Source organism: Polypterus senegalus, chromosome 3 (assembly GCF_016835505.1).
Source record: "Polypterus senegalus isolate Bchr_013 chromosome 3, ASM1683550v1, whole genome shotgun sequence".
Classification (NCBI taxonomy): domain Eukaryota; kingdom Metazoa; phylum Chordata; class Cladistia; order Polypteriformes; family Polypteridae; genus Polypterus; species Polypterus senegalus.
Window position 1 is genome coordinate 304,498,840 of NC_053156.1, and position 20,629 is coordinate 304,519,468.

A 20,629-nucleotide genomic window follows, 5' to 3' on the forward strand; every position below is an offset into this window, starting at 1 on the left:
CACACAATTTGCAGGGAACAGATGATACCAAAGTACGTTTTCTGTCCTTCAGGTCATTGATATCTCAACCTTTTCTGCTATACACGCACTCGTTTACCATACCCAATAACCAGAAATTATAAGGTGTCAAATCAGGGGAGTGTGGAGGCCATGGCAGTGGTAAACCACGACCTACCCATTGACCTGGAAAGGTGTAGTCGAGATAAAAAGAATTCATTAGTGTTAACATAATTTTGACTCACCATGTATTTATTATTAATCTGTTATCTTCTTCCTACTTCCAGTGTCACGTTTACATCTGCTCATTCTATTATGATATTGGCACATTTTGGCACAACTTGCTACTCTTTTTTTCCCTTTAGATATCATCAATGTGTACTAGTCAGCACTGCACTGTCTTCATTTGTACCACTGTCTGTCATCGCACTGTCCTGCACATGTTTGCACACATGCACTTAACATTGTAATGTGAAGCTTTTTCTGACGTCCTTTGTAGCTCTGTGGTCCTGGAGGAACGTTGTTTCATTTCACTATGTACTGTGCTAATTGAATATGGAGGAAATGACAATAAAAACTACTTGACTTGACACAGGTGTCTATTCTATATGAAATTTTGTAATCAACATTCAGCATGAAAACAGGACATTCCATTTTTTTTTCTTTGCCATCACTACAAACTGCAGTACATGGGGTAAATAACAAATGAAATTTCACACAAAGAACCACAGACACTTGGAATAAGTGACCAGGCTGTATGGTTGACAGTAGGACTTTAGAGAGACCTTCAAAACTTGACTTAATGTTATTTTGCAGGAATTAAGTGGCTAGGACTGGCAAGTTTTGTTCGGCTGAATGGCCTGCTCTCGTCCAGATTGTTCTAAAAACAAAAAACCCATAATGTTTGTGTGGAGTATTCCTTTAATAAAAGTAACTTTTGTAGGAGGCTAAGATGGTATTCTTACTTACTCAGAAAAGCAATGTTCTGATCCTGTGTTCTTAAGATACTTTACATATTTAACATCATTTCCAGCTAATCCCAGAGCAGATTATGTTGTCTGTCTAAAGAAACAACATAATCTTAGACTCTGCATAATAAAAGATGCTTTCATTACTAAAGAGGAGAGGTGCAGCCCCGACTCTGAAAACACAAACGTTCGGTGTGCATCGTGGTGTAGTGGTTAAGGCTTTGGACTTCATACAACAAGGGTGGCGTTTCAGTCCCTGCCTCAGTGCTGATTTATACCACTGTGTCAAGCCTGTGCCCTAGTTATGTGCGTAGACTGAACCATCTGTAGCTGTTTATACATCTACGCCCCACTGCGTTGGAGGTACAATGGCCGAACACTAGCTGGCAGTGTTTGTAGTACACAAGAAAAGCGAATGATCCATTAAAATTCAGGCAGTTTTGTCCTTCAGGATCACCACTCCTATTGCAACGCATTTTCTTCTGTTGGCGAACATATCTGTCCCTTACATTTTTACACTTTTTCGTACATTTGCCAACTTTCTAATTGGAAGATGAACAAAAATGCATTTCAATAGAGCCGGGTTAAGGCCAAATTGATGCCATAAGCACAGCCTGACAATGGTGTCCTGTCTGTTGCTTAAATGACAAGACATTAAGACTCAGTCAGTGCTGAAGGTGAAACACTGTAAGACATTAAAACTTAAGTTTGTTTATGTAAAAAAATTAAAATAAAGAGCTTAAGGGTCAGTTACATAAAATCTTTGAAGAGTTCCATGCTAGCCAGAGCGATCCAGTCATGTTTACATTCGACGGAAGTGAAACTCTTGCACCGTGAGACAGAAACAAATTATGAAATCTGATAACCACTTCAAACCAAACTTTACACTTTAGTCACTAACCATGCCAAAGAAAAGATGTGTTTAACAATTCAGATTAACACACCAGATGAGGACAATTACAGAAAATTCAACTAAAGTTGAGTGGAGTAGTGAAAGAGTTAAGGGCACCATAGCTAAGGGATAAAACTTTGTGGTTGTCCTTGATGTCCTAAGCATGTGCTTATTTTGCTTAATGCTTAATCCAAGTCTGCGTAGCCCAAAATCACACAAGGAATGCCTCAAAGGACTTGAACAGGCCCTATTTTCTGATAGCACCCCAGCCTTGACTCTCTTAGAAGAAAAGAAAAAACAGCCAGTTAAAAACTCGTATTTCAGGAGATGCATAGTTACCAAACTGGCCAATCGGAGTCATAGGGGACTGTGTAGGGTTCACATCGACGTGGCTCATAGTCACACTTTGGAGGAGATGTGCGTCTGATTACCCCATAGGTGATGTGGATTACGGCATAGGCTCAACTCAGAAGTAGAAATCGGCCTCCACTGTGACGCGGTGAGGAAGTCCTTTAACTTGGTAAAGTAAAAAAAAAAACATCTGTAAGGAAATGTATGGTGCTTTATTCTGATCTTACAAGTCATCCAAGTAATCTATATAATAAAAGCCCAGAGCGGTGTCCGTGTCTATCTCCGGGTCCGTGTTCCTTTTGGCTGTATAGCTGCCCCATAGAAAAGCCCCAGTCCCTCGCAAGAAACGGACACTCAGCATTCACACAGATTAGCTCAATGACTCGTCTCTGCTGCACAACGAAAGGCAACTGAAACCCCTACAGAGAGAGAAGACAGATTACGCCGTGATCGCGAAAGAAAGAGGCAAAAGCGTGCCAATGAGACACCCGACGAGAGGTCCTTACGATTGAGTCCTTCAACTGTGGTCACCCAACGCGCAGCGTAGCGTGCGCCAAGTTGCTAGTACAATAATAATTCATAAACAAAATGAGGCTGGCCCAAAGCCACAGTAGTCTTATATCACGTTAAATCGTTACATGAATGCCCTTACCGCCCTCATCGCAAATGGTTTATTGCTAACGTGTTGAATAAGCAGTGAGTGCTACGATTCAGCATCAGCGCTGTACTGAGTCGGCAGAGTAGACAGCAGCATCCTACACACTTGAGTACATACAAGTAATCTGAGTAATATTACTGTGCAAAAATGGTAATAGGAAATACGTCATTCAATGAGAATGGATAATTTATTCAATCTGCGTTTTCAAAGAAAAAATAAGCCATATACCTACGTGCTGCTGAAAATTTTATACAAATCTTCTATTTCATCAATTTTGTGTTTAATTTCAAATGAATTTTTTTTACATTCCAACTAGTTGACTAATCGGCAAAACAATTGCCAGAATTATTGATTATCAAAATAATCGTTAGTTGCAGCCCTACAAAACACCTACCAAACATGGCCATGCTATGGATGTCAGTGCATGGGAAATGAAAGCGAGGGCAACCATGGCAAACCTGGCAGGGCATCTTTCTCGAAGACTTTCGTGCAGTCAACTTGTCATTGGACAAAACCAATGCCACTGCTGCTGAACACAAATTTGGCAAGTGAAACCTTGAACGTTTACTAGCTAGTGCCCAATGACACATACTGTATGTTAGTTGCTTATCATTAAACTCGAACGGTCCTCAGTGTTTCGAATTGAAGACCCGCCTCCACAACTAATTTATTGGTCAGCAGACTCAGTTCTGCCAGTCGTGCTAAGGGTGCATGTACGTAGGCGGCCGAACATAGGGGGCAGCACGACCGCCCTCAACAAAATACAGGCTCGGCACGGGGCTCGTCTTTTCCCGTCAAATGTCGGTAACTTTCTTCAAAGAAAAACGGGCAAGTCACAACACGTGAATTGTGGCAGCTCAAGCACGCAGCACATCAATCAAAAGTTTTTGTAGTGTTAATCGGAATTTTACTGATGAATTCATTAAACTTGTCGCTGATTTGTTAAATGCGTAAGTCAAGTTTCTTTAATTTTTTTTGACATTAAGGAAATTGTGAAAATTTTAAATACACTGGTTTAGAAAATGAGTGAAGGTATTATAGGGTGAGTTGTCGGCTGAAATTAAATGGCACGATGGCGGCTTCGCCTCTAGAACCGGGCCTGTTGGTCAGGAATCCTGCGTATTAACAGCTGTTTCCATTGGCTAACAATGTGCTTCATACGATATCGAAAAAAAGTGTGCACTGTAAAACAAAAGATTAAAAGTTAAAGAAAAGCAGATAAAGGAGGAGAACATGCCTGGAACTTGTGCATTTCTGAGACGCTTCAAGAAGCAGAAGGTCAAATGACTTTTGCGGTTTCTTGGACAGCTGCTGAACAATGCAGTCCATTAGTGGCTCACCACTAGGAATGTCAATGTAACGGGAGGTTGGTCTTCAATTCAAATGATAAGTTGTGTTCAAGGGCATTCCGTTTTTGTTCCAACGTAGTTCATCCTACTGTAGCTCGTCTTTTCAAAATGCAGTATGCTGTGGCCTTAAAACAACCTGCAATCCCAAAATGAAAATTTTAGCTCTGCAGGACATTCTTCATTTGTTTAATTTGAAATTTTAGTAGACAGTTGAGCTCTTTCTGCTCCTTATTAACTTCTGAATATCTTCTCTAAGTGACCTTCTAAATTTGATGCCTTTTTTTTAGTTTCACGCAAGCGAAGGAAGAAAAACTGGGAGGATGAGGACTTCTATGACAGTGACGATGACACTTTTCTCGACCGCACTGGAGCCATCGAAAAAAAGAGACAGGACCGCATGAGGAAGGCAGGAAAGATTCAAGAGAAGCCGGACACCTTTGATTCCCTGGTGAGTAGGTGGCAGTAGGGTGAGGAGAGGCCATCAAATCGCCACTCTTGAAACTGACCTGACTGCCATTCTTGAATTGTCAGGCTGGGTGTATTTCTTGAATAAGAGTTAACCCCTTGTGGAACATTAATGCCCTGCTCAACTTTGCAGCCATTTGCCTTCGTTTTCAAAGGCCGATTCACCGTGTCTTACACTTTTTGTCTTTCTCTTTCCAGGTTGTCAAACTGCAGGAAGTGGAAAAGGAGCTGGCTGAAACGGAGCAGAAGCTGAATTTGGGAAAAGGTGATGGCCGCGTTTGTTTTCTGTATCCCTTTAAAGACATACTCCCACTAGGCACATTTGTTTTGTACGGTGCCCATGCCACTGGATTGCCTCCACTCACACTGTGCTTACCATTCTGGGCCTGGGTATGCCTTGTCATGACCATGCGACTTTGTGTAAAGCCAAAATAAGATCCAAATGTGTGTCACAGCATGCATGTCAAAATGATTTGAGTTAGCGTGTGGTTGTTTTGGAGTCGTGTAGGGCGGGATGACACTCTACTCTCTTACAGATCTATTGAGTGTGCAGCACAGTATTTTGTTGTTAATCGTCCTGCACGTACGAGAAGAATTTTATGGAGACAAATAATATTAAGGGAGGAATTTTCAGCTACAATTTACGTTCATGTGTCAAGTGAGAATAAAAACCTGTTTTTAACTCCAAAGATACTGAATGAATCAAGAATTACATTGTCTGACTTATGGTATCATTGACGTCATGTCTGTTTTCTGTGCTTGGGCACATTTAGCAATCACCCTGTTCCCAAATGCTATAGAACCGTGCCCGGGCACACCTCTTTCAAGCAGGCCAGGACACGGTACGGTTGGCCTGGCACAGAGCAATCACACTAGTCAGATGATCTAGACTTTGCGGGGTTACGTGTGGACAAATGTGCTTGGGCACAGAACGAATCGCCAGTGTGAGTACACCCTAAGTGTTAAGTAATCAGGAGAGCTTATTGTTGTTGTAGCTGCGTCTTTTCCAGGTTCCCAAAATCGAGCCGCTGCTGAGTTGGCACGGTAGGGTCTAGCACGAGTCAAACATGTAATAACAGAAACTCCTCAGTCCAATAAAGTTTGTCTTAAATATGTTTAGTGAAAGTTCAAAGCAAAACAGTTTACAGAAAAATAGAGGCAAAGTTATTATACATGCAGAATAAAAGGCAAAAAAGGAAAAAAATGTTTCTTCTACAAACTTAGCTTTTTCTTTTTAAACTTCAGTTACTTTCTATACTTAAAGGTTGTGTTATTTCTCTTTGGCAAACTTATATGGGTTTCATTTAATACTTTCAGTATATTCTGTACATATGGCACATTCAATACGGTTTGAAACTGTGTGCCCTCCATGCCTTGCCAACTGCAAGGCAGCTCATAAACTGGGACTAACCTGTAGCCAGAGGGATAAGAAATAATTAGAATATTCCATTTTAATTTAGCTTGTCAGGTTATGATAGAACCTTCCATAGACTATGCACTAATATACAGTGGAACCTCGGGTCACGACCGTAATTCGTTCCAAAACTCTGGTCGCAACCAGATTTGGTTGTGACCGAAGTAATTCCCCCATAGGATTGTATGTAAATACAATTAATCTGTTCTAGACCATTTGAACTGTATGTAAATATGTTTTTTTTTAAGATTTTTAAGCACAAAAATAGCTAATTATACCATAGAATGCACAGTGTAATAGTAAACTACATGTAAAAACATTGAATAACACTGAGAAAATCTTGAAGAGAGAAAACTAACATTGCAAGAGTTCATGCTGCAGCCTTACGAACCGCTCTCTGTAAACACTTTATTTAATGAGTTTTAAGCACAGGGAAAAAAATGAACATTTGAAAAATCAGTAATTTATACAAAAACTAACCATAAACAACCAAGAAAAGTAACCCTGCATGAGTCGAGTTCTGGCATGAAGGAAGTGACAGGAAGCTGGGTGGAGAGGAGGTTACAGTTTTGAGGTGAAGTCCCTCTGCGCGATGCACGTCTGACCGAGAACAACGTACTGTACAGGGAGTGACTGAACACGTGCGGAAATCACCGGCGTGTATGAACCGTAAAGGAAACTAACATGAACAGATGCAAACGTTTGGCAGACTTTTTGGTCGTAACCCGATTTGTACGTGTTTCCGAGACGTTCGTGACCTGAGGTTTCACTGTATAGGCAAACGTCAATTTAAAATAACCTAAATAACTAACACATGGCTCTTAGAGGAGTTGTTCTTTGTGATGATGATGATGAAAAACCAAATACTGAACATAATTTGCTACAAACAGTTTACAGTTGGTAGGAATATTAAAAGTGAGTGTTTAATTTGGAAATTCCACACACTGCAGCACCTGCTGCTCTTCATGAAGTTTTAATCAACTTAAATGGCTTCTGCACTGACGTCTGGTGGTTAACCAGCGTACCTCTCCCAGTATGGACACTCCCATGTGAGTACTTGAAAAGGAGCTCCTTACCCCTCACTACTTTTAAAATCACGTACAAAGCAGCCCACCTCTACTGAACTGTCATGGCAGCTCCTACCACTGCAGATGGCATTAATATATACAATTGGATTTGATCTCACTTGGTTGGCTTTCAAGAGATCATGCCTTGGCACAAGATGCCCTGAGTATAATAATGAAAACAAGAGTGTATTTTAAAAAACATACAGTTCATAGCGCAAAACCATAGTGCAGCAGAGGTTGCATCCTAGTTGTTTTTTTGTAATCCTCAACCTACTTTTCCTATGCGGGACTTCAGCATTACTCGTTTTTACCAAATTAGCGAACATCACAGAGGAACACCCAGAAGTGTTATCATCACCTCATCTGTATAATATACTGTAAGCTGATTTCTGTCTGTCCAGCATTTCTGCTCCATTGGACATATACAAAGTCACTGGTTATGAAGCACTGTCTATTGAAATGCATTTTGTAGTGCATGTAGTGATGAATGCAATACATTCTTCATTCCAACAGATGGTACATCTCAAATATTAGCAGTGCTGTTGAGAAACTTTTGTTGCAAGTGTCTTATAATTGCGACCACTGACTAGTGTTGGATTGGAGTATTGATACCAGCTTTTGGACCGCAGTACCATTACCAAAAAAAGTTCAAAAGAAAATCACCCCAAGACCACCATCTCACAGCTGCCTCCCCGCACTGCCGCACTCCACAAATGATTAACAGGAGTGGGGAGCGAGGTGGAGGGCCTCTTCTTTCTGTTGAGTGTCCTGCACGTTAATATTCATATTTACATTCAAAATGAGGTGAGAGCTGCCCTCCTTGACGATTTGAACAATTTAACAATCGAAGAGTGAGCTTCCCCCGTTAAAGTTCTGAATGACTGAGTGCAAGGTGCTGGAAAGCCACCATTTACTTCCAGTACAGAAGTTAAGGAAGTTCTGGTACTGTACTGTTGTAAAAATGCAGATTGTTCTGTACGTTTTCAGTATCGGTATACTACACAACCCTACAAATAACAAACTGACACTGCAACCTAAAAAAAGGATAAATGAAGTTGAAGAAAATGCAGGAAATAAAAAAGAATAATAGAGGGAGTCATTCATTCAAGTCTATTAACATTTTGGTTGATCTTTTATTATTAATGTAGCAAAATGAATGCAGGAATTAATCATAGAAATAAAAAACAAATTCTATTACCAGCTATAAAGAAAGACACGTTGACCTCCCTGGACTCCACTATGAGACCCTTGTGGTCAGACCATCAGCTGTTTCCCTGTGTGACAGTCAGTGTATTCTAATGAGGGTGGTACTTCCTCTATTAGTCGTTATTTTTTCTGTTGTTTTTCTAATTAGGCTTTTCAAGTCGAGTTTTGAAAGTCTGTCAAGTCTTACTGTCCATCACACTACTTGGTCGCTTATTCCAAGTGTCTGTCGTTCTTTGTGTAAAGAAAAACTTCCTAATATTTGTGCAAAATTTACCCTTAATAAGTTTCCAACCGTGTCCCCGTATCCTTGATGTGTTCATTTCAAAATACAAGTCTCAATCCACTTTACTAATTCCCTTCATAATTTTAAACACTTCAGTCAGGTCTCCTCTTAATCTTCTTTTGCTTAAACTGTAAAGGCTCAGCACTTTTAATCTTTCCTCATAACTCACCCCCTGTAGCCCCCCATAATCAGCCTAGTCGCTCTTCTCTGGACCTTTTCTAGCGCTGCTATGTCCTTTTTGTAGCCTAGAGACCCAAACTACCCCCAGTACTCCAGATGAGGCCTCACCAGTGTGTTATGAAGCTTGAGCAGAACCTCCTGTGACTTGAACTCCATGTGTCAAGGCGCTATATAACCTGACATTCTGTTAGTCTTCTTAATGGCTTCTGAACACTGTTTGGAAGTTGATAGCTTAGAGTCCACTACGACTCATAAATCCTTCTCATAAGGTGGACTTTCAATTTTCAGACTCCCCATTGTATATTCAAACCTCACATTTTGAATGTGTAATACTGTACTTTACATTTACTGACATTAAATTTCATCTTCCCTCAGACTTGCTGTCCAAGTCCTTCTGTGATGATATAACAGATTCCAAATTATCTGCTAATCCTCCTATCTTGGTATCGTCTGCAAACTTCACCAGCTTGCTACTTATATTCCTATCTAAATCATTTATATATATATTAAAAATAGCAGCGGCGCTAACACTGACCCCTGCTGGTCACCACTCTTAACATCGACCAAGTCTGATGAGGTTCCTTGCACCATCAGCCTCTGCTTCCTGTGTCTGAGCCAATTCTGCACCCATCTAAAAACATCACCCTGAGCTGCCACTTGTTTTAGTTTGATGCCCACCCTGTCATGTGGCATCTTATCAAATGCTTTCTGAAAGTCCAGATCAATAATCTCATGAGCTCCACTCTGGTCGTATCCTTTTGTTTCCTCCTCATAGAATTCCAGCCTGTTAGTAAAACACAACCTCCCTCTTCTCACCCCATGCTGATGTTCCTAATATCTCCTGTCCTTGCCAGGTGTTGCTCAATCTTATCCTTAATAATTCCTTCCATTAATTTTCCTGTGATGTTTCATGTAAGCTTACTGGCCTCTAGTTGCTCTGATCTGCCCGCTCACCCTTTTTATATAATGGGATGATATTTGCCATTTTCCAGTCCTTTGGAATCTCTCCAGTGTGCAGTGACTTCCTGACAATATGTGTCAAGGGTTTATATATGTAGCCTCCTTAAGAGCTCGAGGATAAATATTATCTGGTCCTAGTGACTTGTTTGATTTCATCTTATTTAACCTCAGCAGGTCTTCTCTTTTTACAATTTCCAAATCCCTCAGTACCTCATTAGTAGTCCCTGTTACTGCTCTGAGGTTATCCACTTGCTTACTTGTGAACACTTCAGAAAAATGTAAGTTTAACTCATCCGCTATTTCAATGTCTGTATCTTTTAATTCCGCTTTACTATTCCTTATGCACTTGACCTCCTCCTTGACTGACCTTTTATTAAAATACTGACAGAATCTCTTCTTTCGCCTTATCTGCTCAATTCCTCTCCAACTGTCTTTTAGCCACCCTGATATCCTTCTTAATGGTTGCTCTCATGTTCTCATATGCTCAACAATTCACTTTGCTTTACCCAACCTCTAGGTGTCGCACGGTTAATTATTTCACATAGCCCACCTAATAAAATGCGGCACTGATTACAATGTATTTTTAAAACTGTTTAATTAGCAAGTGAATAGGAAACAGCAACCAGAACTCCATTTTCCGAATGTGATGTGATACACTAGCATTTGGCTGGGGAGCCCATGGGTTAGGGGTGGACCAGAGGTACTCGCCAACTCACTAAAAACCATTGCCAGTACTCCAAGTAGAAATGGAGAGGGGTGACAGTGGCGACCCACCTCCCTGTTTTATTCTGTCCATGGGGGGTTCATCTACTGAGCTGAGCAAGTGTTTAAATTTCCTACACCATGCGTGCCACTCCTAGTTTGTGTTATATCCATGGGTTGAAGTGAGCTGGTATGCTATACCACTTTGCAAAGAGTAAGAAAGACAACAGACTAGGGAGTACTGTGTGTGCGCACAAGGATGTAACTTGCTAATCACGTTGTCTTAGAACTTTGCTAATCTTTCATCCCTACTTCTCTGCGTGATTCCTCTTTCTTCTCAGTACTTAGCAGGAAAAAGAATATGGTCCCTAAGAATAGCCCACTTTCCACAGCATTATTACTAACAAATAAAAAAAGCTCTTTACCAACAAAATGTTGCCGTCTGCATGGAAAAAATTAAGCAAGACTTGCATAGATGGTCAACCCTTCATCTCAATTTAGCTGGAAGAATTAACATTGTTAAGATGAGTATCCCTGCGGTGGGTTGGCGCCCTGCCTGGGATTGGTTCTTGCCTTGCACCCTGTGTTGGCTGGGCTTGGCTCCAGCAGACCCCGTGACCCTGTGTTCGGGTTGGAAAATGGATGGATGGAAGATGAATATCCTTCCTAAGCTTCTTTTTTATTTCAAAATATTCCAATATACATCAATAAATAATTTTTTAAGAAATTAGATTCAACCGTAACCTCATTTATTTGAAATTCAGAACATCCACGTATCAAGAGGGCGAGCCTACAAAGACCTAAGGCGGAAGGTGGCACGGCTCTACCTTACTTTCAATTTTATTACTGGGCAGCAGATATACAAGCTATAAAAACCTGGACATGGACAGAAATAGATGAACAAACACAGGCTTGGTCCGCAATAGAAATAAAATCCTGCAGTACATTATATTTCTTGCTTTGCACCGCAATAAATGCAAGTTATCGCCAATATACTAACAACCCAATTGTGCTTCACTCACTAAGAATATGGAACCAAGTTAGGAAGTATTTTAAGATGGAGAAGCTTTTATCTGTGGCATCTCTACATGATAACCACCCTCTGAAATGTACACAGTTTTTAATGTCTGGAAAAAATTCAGGATCAAATCACTTCAAGATCTATACATAGACAACATCTTCGCATCCTACCAACAGTTACACTCCAACTTTAACTTTCCAGCAACACATTTCTTTCACTGCCTCCATATTAGAAACTTTGTTAAACAGAACCTGCTCAATTTTCCTAACCTCCCACCTACCTTCTAATATCGATCAGTCTTAAGGACGCGGACAGCATCGCCGTAGTATATAAAACTATTTTACAGTCCCTCCCTTTCAAAGATCGCAGAGGACAGTGGGAAAAGGATCTCTCACTCAACATCTCAGAAAAGGAGTGGAATGTAGCAATGCACAGAATTCACTCGAGCTCCATAAGCACAAAGCATACAATTATTCAACTCAAAATTAAATATTGAGCTCATCTGTCTCGCTTAAAATTGTCCAAAGTGTTTCCAGGCCGAGATCCAACCTGTGAACGTTGCAATCGAGCTCAAGCCTCACTGGGTCACATGTTCTGGGCTTGCACCAAATTAACATCATTCTGGAGTAAAATCTTTAAATGCCTTTCACACAGCCTTGGCGTCCCAATCCCTCCAGATCCACTAACAGCTGTGTTTGGGGGGCTCACAGAGGGGCTTAAAGTGGAGAAGGACAAACAAACTGTAATGGCCTTCACTACACTATTGGCACATCAATGTATGTTGTTCAATTGGAAGAATCCTAACTCTCCTATTTTAATTCAGTGGGTCACTGATGTTATAAACTATTTGAAACTGGAAAAAATCTAAATCACACTTAGAGGATCTGTGCAGAACTTTTTCAAAACCTGGCAGGTTCTAATCAAGAACATTTTTGAATAAGCATTTAAGTTGAGGAAGCAGATACTCTCCCTCTTTTACTCCACTTATCTTCATTCATTTATTAATTTAACTTTCCTCTTTTGCTCATTCAACAGCCACTCCTGACCACAAACAGATCCCCATTACAAATTAGTCAAGCACCAGAAGGCTGCAAAAAGTAATTAGTTTAGAATTGAATGTAAGAAGGAAGGAATTATGTAATGTTTTCTCTGAAAGTGTAGACTGAATAAGTTTGTATTCAGAATTTCCGTTACATGAAAAACCTCACGGCTGCATTATGTTCACGCTTTAATGACTTAGGATTTTGCGGATACTGTCATTTATGGTATTGAAGTAGTCAAAGAGTTCAATTGACTTTCTGGTTTTATTATATTTTCACAGGTGACTGTCAGCCATCGGCAGATGATCCTTTAGATGCCTTCATGAAGGAGGTCCGGACAGGTGGAACTCTTGACAGCATTACTCGTAAGAAACTGCATTTGCGTGCCAGCGAGCTCAAGAAAGAAGGGCAGCATTTGAGGAAATTGGTGGAGATTGCCCGTCCAGCTCAGATGCCAGAGCTTGAAACTCCGTATGTGCCTGTCTTTAGTTGTTGCTTTGGTGGGCTTGTAGTCATATCAGTCTAGGTGACAAATCCTAAGTGTTAAACATCCACATGCATTTCTTATTTCTACATTAAAACCACACCTAGGGTGATGCATTTGGGCTTTATTCTGAAGTTCGTGTTCAAGGTAAGGCAGAGGAGTAAAGCCCCTGAATATTTAGAAATGTACAGTGATGATCTTTAACCCCACTGGAAAAGCCTAATAAATAATATGGAAACAAACTAAACTCTCCAAACCTCTGAACAAACATTATTCATGTTCTTGTGATATTCAGAGTCATATGAGCACAAGGCAGTGACTACCTGTAAATCATTCTGCTACTACCAGAATGTATTGGACTGACATGCACAAAGAATCAAAACATTTTTCATTAAAGTAAGAAAAGAAGTGCGTTGACAGTTCAGTTGACATAGCAGGCAGGAAAATAAAGACAACACATCTTCCTTAAATGCTAAGGGTCTGGATTTATTCAATATTTGAAAAAGCATTTGCCTCCTTCCAAATATCTTCTATTTGTACCTATTTTGCACAATGAATGGCCTTTGACCTTTAGACAAAATGCAGTATTAGAGAAAGGAAACCTAAAGCTGATGTCATATTATGCGACTTCTCTTTTCTCGGATCTCGTCGCCAGACCATGTCACTTTACATGGCTGAAAATGGCCGATCATTCAATTCATCAAATTTAGCGACTGCATGATGACTTTTCAGCACAGGCGAGGTCGCCCCCTTTTCTGACGGCCAATAACGTGCTGCCTGATGGAGCCAATGCTGTACGAAGGATTAACAGATTAGGCATGTTCACCTGCAATCCCTGCCCTTATTTATTTATTTTTGTCCAGTTCTGTCGTGGTGGGTAAAACACGAGTCATCAGACCAGACCAAAATTGTTTTTGTGAAGCCCAAAACACACGCAGTCCTTACTCCTTGTTGCTGCATTTTTATTCAGTTTATTCAGTTCAGTTCGTCACCTCTCATGCACACAGAGCCACCCCACAACTAAAGACAAAATCAACGGACTAGTTGGCGTGAGTCTCTGGTTGAAGTCTCCATAGTTGGAGTGAGTTGTGTGCGTCACATGACACACAGCCATCCGAGGAGTGCTCCGTCTACTGCCCCTGGCTTGCTAAGATTATGTAAATGAAGTCCATAACTGAAAACCACTGGTCGTCAAACGTGACGTAGCTTAAAGTTGACACACAAATCAGGACTTTCTTTATTCAAGAAACAAAGTTTTCCAACACCCCTACCACCCAAATGAAAAAGTAATTGCCCCCTTAGTTTCAGTAGTTGCAGCACCTTTAACAGCAATAATCGCAAATAAATGCTTCCTGTAATTTTATATCAGGCTTTCACATCGCTGTTCTTCTTTACAGAACTTCTTTAATTCAGACACACTGCTTGGTGTCGAATCCCAGAGATTATTCTAGAGATGTGCCATAACCCTGGCATCCTGCATTGGCATACGTGGGCTGGTTAGATGCTTTTGTGGACCGCATCCTGCATTTCTGTTGCAGGTTCACAAAATTGAGGTTTCAAATTCCTTAATTGATGTTAGTTACTGAGTGGAGTTACTGAGGAGTACAGTAAGAAACATTTATGAGGATATAGAAAAGGAAGGGGTTAACTCTACGGGGTGCAATTACGATTAACCATGAATCACGTTTGGACGGATGTGTAATGACCGGCTTTACATTTTTAAGCTCAAATGATGGTTGGGACAGAATTCTGCTGCCATCTACTTGACGAAAGAACATCATGGTGCAAAAAATCTTGAAAAATGATGCATGTTTTAGCACACTGGGGTAACTCATCAATATTCATAAGTGGGGTGGAGCCTCAACGAAAAACAGAAAGGCAAAAATTAAACTGCTAAGGCAGTTTTAGAACAAACTGAAACTGAACCATTGCTTGAATTGAGCGAATAGTGATGACAATGTGATTTGGTCACATGGAAAGTGACACTGTCTGAACGCACGGCTGTGATGTGCCTGCTGAATTCAATCGTGTGAAGCCTTGGAGTGATGTAACAGTAGTTGTGTGATGAATGCAATCAAGTGCAAGGACCAGCAAGACATTGGCCCTCTACACACTGCTCACAATGTCAATGTCTGTGTTGGGGAAAATATGGAAGTCACTAAGCCCCTCGCTGTGGTAGCCTGAAATAACACCAGGGGCGCTTCGATCACGTGGATCAGACACTGACATTCTACCCTCTCACGTGCAGAAATATAAGAAATGTGTGTAAAGAAGCACACTTTTAATGTTCCGATTGTGACATTGGGCTCCACATTGGTGACTGTCTCAAAAGGTATCACACAAAGGACAGCAGTGGACAGCAGACAGACCTTTCCTACTGTATTTACATTGAAATTTTGCTATTTACACATTTCAGTTACACATAACTTTTTTTTCTTGTTTCATTCAACATTTTTGGCCGTTTTTTCCGGGAGTAAACATAACTGTAAGGGGACTATGGGGATATCCAGCAATAGTCTGAAAAGGAAATCACTGGTCAACAAGCATTTTGCTACTGGGATTCTTTCACCTGTTCTTTAACAAATCTCAACCGTTTTCGTCCAGCATGTCCCATTTTTTAGTTATGATGATCCAGGTCTTGGACAACTAGGCTGACTGGACAGTAAAGATGGATAACCATTTTGATTATTACCAGTAATTCTATTAGGGATGCCACACGCTACTAACAGCTGTGAGTTTACCTTGTCATTATTAACTGTATTTAAAAATTATTCATTTTTAATTAGCGGAAAAATATTTGTTACTGATTACTATGTCTTATATGACTCTTAAGCATAATGACTCAACTCAGACGTGGTGGTGCAGTAAGTGGTCGGTTTTACTGTTTCCTTAACATAACATTGCATTTCAGGACATTTTGTTCATTAGACTTTGAAAATTTTGTCAAGGCAGTGGACAGAAATGTCAGTGCATTTAAGAAATAAGTTTGGTCTCGAGAAAAGTGAAGCCAAAACTAAGGAAGGTGTTTTTGTTGGTCTTGAAATCCATGAACTGATGCTACGATAAGTTCAAAAGGGATCTGAAGCCAACTGAATCAGCAGCACGGGCATTCGTGCAGGTTGTCCAGAATTTTCTTGGCAGTCTCAGAGCAGACAGTTATTCTGAGCTTGTGGAGAAAAAGCTGGTATCGTCTTCTGGTTTGTTTTCAGAATAAACACATCAAAACAATTTTGGTGGGACAGAGTTCAAACTCCAGATATGGTCTTGATATATTGATATTCAAACGTGCCAAAACGTTAATGATGTGTATCTCAAAAACCTGACGTGCTAGCTTAATTCCGATTCCACATATGAAATCAGTGTAAAAAACTTAATAAAGAGCCTGTCGGAAGTTCCCAGTAGCAAATAAAAAATGTTTTTTTGTAGACCTGTGTTATCTGAAAGTGTGATTGCAGTAGAGGAGGTAAGAGACTGAGAAACAGAAAAACTTAACTGCAGCAGGATGGATGAGAGTAGAGGTGGGGCTGAGGATGAGGAGGTTCAGAATGAGAAGGCCGTCTGTGTTGTCATGGAGTCCGGATCGGAGTTCACAGAAATGAATGGAGGAATATCGATTATCATTAATAATAATACAGATCAATTGGTTTCTATTGGTTGAGAAAGTAGAATTTCAGAGATTATCTGTTAATTAACAACATTTAAATATGGAGAGGTGGACTGTGTGCTTGTGTGCTGTGATGACATTTTATTTTATTACTGTGAGCTCAGTTAAGCAATTGGATATGCTGCTGTCTTTTCTTACGTATTTATCAATGCCGATCTTTTAAATTATTCTCAGATCCACAAGTGAAGCAAAGTCCCAGGAGAAGCCCAAAAAGCTGTCCCTGCCCATGTTTGGGGCGATGAAAGGTGGAAGCAAATTTAAGCTGAAGACTGGAACTATTGGAGTAAGTCACACTGTCTTAAAAATAATCTGTGTTAAAAATGAATCTGGTTTTAAGAACTGTTTAGTAAAAACTAGGGCTAGGCAAGTTAACATGTTTATTAATTAATCATGTTAACGCATTAATTAATTAATGGTGCCAATTATTTTAACGCGCGTTAACACAGTTTTTGTTATTATTATTATTACTGTATTTACGCGTGTACCACTCGCACATTTTTTCCCGAAAATTAGCATTAAAAAATCAGGTGCGCGTCATACATGAGAGGAAATGTAAGCACGAGCTTCTGCTTGGGCTCTCTCGCTCACTCGGACCCGAAATGCTTCCCATACAATCACAACGCGATTAATTTGTAAAAATTAGGGTGCGCGTCTTACACACGGGTGCGTGGTACACGAGTAAAAACGTTTTTTTTTTTTATTATGAAAGCCTCAGCCTCGCTAGCGATTGATAGAGATCAGTGATCATCTTGTTACAGAGCTTTTCTAGAAGGAAAGTTACCTTTGTTGATTCGACCTCAATTCTCTGTGCGTGCATGAGTAGCAATGAGTAAACAGCTTCTAAAATGGCCGCTGGAGAGATACCAAAGTCCATCCATCCATTATCCAACCCGCTATATCCTAACTACAGGGTCACGGGGGGTCTGCTGGAGTCAATCCTAGCCAACACAGGGCGCAAGGCAGGAAACAAACCCCGGGCAGGGCGCCAGCCCACCGCAGGGCACACACTAGAGACAATTTAGAATCGCCAATCCACCTAACCTGCATGTCTTTGGACTGTGGGAGGAAACTGGAGCACCCGGAGGAAACCCACACAGACACGGAGAGGACGTGCAAACTCCTCGCAGGGAGGGCCCGGGAAGCGAACTCAGGTCTCCTCACTGCAAGGCTGCAGCACTACCCACTGTGCCACCGTGCTGCCCCCAAAGTGAATGCTCAAAGCAAAAGTTTTTTCTTATTATCGCTGAAGCGGACTCTGATTTGTCGGACTCCAATTTTGATGCAAGTGATCTGGTGATGTAGGTTGAAAACGAAACTGAGGTACCGGCATAAGCTGCTCGGCCCCCAGCTGATCGTGGCGCAGAACACATTCGTGTAGCTGATGTACTGATGGCATCGTTCGCCTGGGAGGACAGACACTTACGATGACAGGAGGTGCAAACCATATTGGGTCCCACTGTAAGTGTCTTCCCAGTGCAGCTGTCTTACAAAGACAGCCAGGCAGCCTGCCCACTGTGCATTCTTGCTGGCCATTGAGCCGCTGCTGCTGCAAACAGACGCTGACAGCGAGCACAACAGGCAGCAACAAACGTTTTGTGTTGATTTATGCGTGAAACCATTGCTTTCTGCGCTTTTCAGAAATCTGAGTTTTCTTTTGGAAAAAATATAAGCTCTCAAAGAGTTGCTACTGAACATATGACTGTTTACGCTGCTCCCTGATAAAAGAAAATGTTTTTGCTGGTATCTGTTCAGAAGAAAAAGAAAGCAGATTTAGAAACATTAACTTGCTGTTGCTCGTAAGGTGCCTGTTATAATGTTATGATCGCGGCTCTGGACTCGGAGGGTGACATGTTTTTCTATAACAAACGAGATAGAACATTAATGCCCTAGCAGTGGCAAATAGATTTGGTTTTATATTTGATTTGATTACATTAATGTTTAAGTTGAGATTTACAAGAAATGTTTTAACTGCTATTATGTAAAGGGAATACTGCTGTTAAAAAGCACCTTATTTGTTCAAAGTGTTTGCAAACCAAATATACTCAGTACACTACTTTTGAGTTCATCATGGAATTTTGCGCATAACAATGTGTTGTGATTATCTGTGATTAATCGCAATTAATTGCAGACAATCATGCAATTAATTGTGATTAAAAATTGTAATCGTTGCCCAGCACTAGTAAAGACATAAAGTAAAATCAGGAAATGAAAATCGTGGGCCGTGACCTAACAGCAACAAAAGAAATCTCCAGTTAAAATAGCTTTAGGAAAACCATATGGTGTGTGTTTTATTATTATTATTATTATTATTATACTTTATTAATCCCGAAGAAAATTACTTGGTTTTCGCATACCCCTTGGGGTCAGAGCGCAGGGTCAGCCATTGTACAGCTCCCCTGGAGCAATTGAAGGTTAAGGGCCTTGCTCAAGGGACCAGCAGAGTAGCATCGCTTTTGACAGTGACGGGGATTCGAACCGGCAACCTTCGGGATACCAGCGCAGATCCTTAGCCTCAGAGCCACCTCTCCGCCTTTAGCTGACCATCACCATTGTACATGCTAATGTGTGTTTGATTTTGTGTCTTTGTAGTGTAACCACTAGGGGGCGTTGCAGCATCCCAAACCCCAGACAGAACTTCACAGACACAAGTTCTGGTTTAAATAAAAGGTTTATTCTTCCATTTACTTTGTACAAAGACTTCAAAAATGCCATAAACCAAACATACTACGATTCTTCTTCACTCTTTCTCTCCTTCCACTCCTTCAAGCAAGCTTTGTGCTCTTCCACCCGACTCTGACTTGCCTGGATGTGGTCAAATGGTCTCTTTTTTATCTTGGACCCCAATGGAAGTATTTCCGGGTCAATCAGAAGTCCCTAAACGTAGGGATGACGAACCTGCGGAACCCAACAAGGCTGTCCTATGGCACTACAATTCCCAGTGTGCCTTGTGGGTGTCCATACAGGTATCGTCACCCAGGTAGTCTGCCACCTAGCGTGCTGGGGGAGCATTCAGTCCTGCCAAGTTATCTCCCCCGTCTTTCCACTACACCGCCTCAAAACCAGGTATTTTTTTCTTGGTACATCTCTGCTAGGATTTCAGTGTACTCTGTGCCACACTGGCATCTTCCAAGTAAGGCAGGATGATCTTCACCCTGTTTTTGTGCCATTGTAGGGCTGGTGCCCCATCCCAGCTGGGACACCTTCCCATGTGTGCTGTCCACCACAGTAGTTTTGGAGTCATTTTGAGTGGGCAGGCTCTAGCGTGTGCTGTTTTCTGATTGGTGACTTGGCAGTAGAGTGGACATAGATCTTTAGGCCATTAAGTGTCACATTTACAGCAGACATATAACTCTGAGCATGGGCTTTGATTGGTTTTCACTTTCCATGGGTCCATAAAAAGTAATGGATTTGAGTGCAAGGAAAAAGTTGCCCAGAATTACTATGCGATGCAGCTATTTTAATCATCTCAGGAGTACGATACAGTATTTATAAAAGGTGTCATTTTGCTTGACTTCTCACTCTATACATCTCTAAGCAACTAACACGCAGGTGAACAGACTTGAGCTGAGAAAACTGTGTGCCGAGAGGTGGGGGTGATGTGATAGGAGTCTGCCTGCTGTTTGCTGCTTATCAACACATTTAAAGGACAAATGACGCTAACCAAGAGGTGCGAAGCGTTTTAAGGTGGGACGGATCTACGAGGCTCGGGTAATTCTAGTGTTAATAAAGGACAGAGGATCAAAGAAAGCATCCAGCAGGTCTCCTCTCCAGATTGAAGCAGATTGGAAACGCAGAGTGAATTTACCACAGAAACAGGCCAGTGAAGTTTGTAATGTGGTCAGTTCTGTGCGCGTGTGTGTCCTCATGTCAGTCAGTCAGTCATCGTCTAACCCACTTGTTCCTGAATAGAGTCGCGGGTGTGTGTTTG

The 20,629-nt window shown here is 41.1% G+C and overlaps 1 protein-coding gene across 2 annotated transcripts in view; it reads left to right on the forward strand.

Moving 5' to 3' along the window:
• LOC120526389 (solute carrier family 4 member 1 adaptor protein) overlaps nt 1-20,629 on the forward strand; it is a 53,647-nt gene that overhangs the window by 15,677 nt on the left and 17,341 nt on the right. For both annotated transcript variants that reach the window (XM_039749537.1, XM_039749538.1), the window contains exons 5-8: nt 4,503-4,663; nt 4,879-4,945; nt 12,835-13,024; nt 16,876-16,984. In XM_039749537.1, coding sequence (XP_039605471.1) covers nt 4,503-4,663; nt 4,879-4,945; nt 12,835-13,024; nt 16,876-16,984 — 527 coding nt within the window. The remainder of the gene's footprint in view (nt 1-4,502; nt 4,664-4,878; nt 4,946-12,834; nt 13,025-16,875; nt 16,985-20,629) is intronic.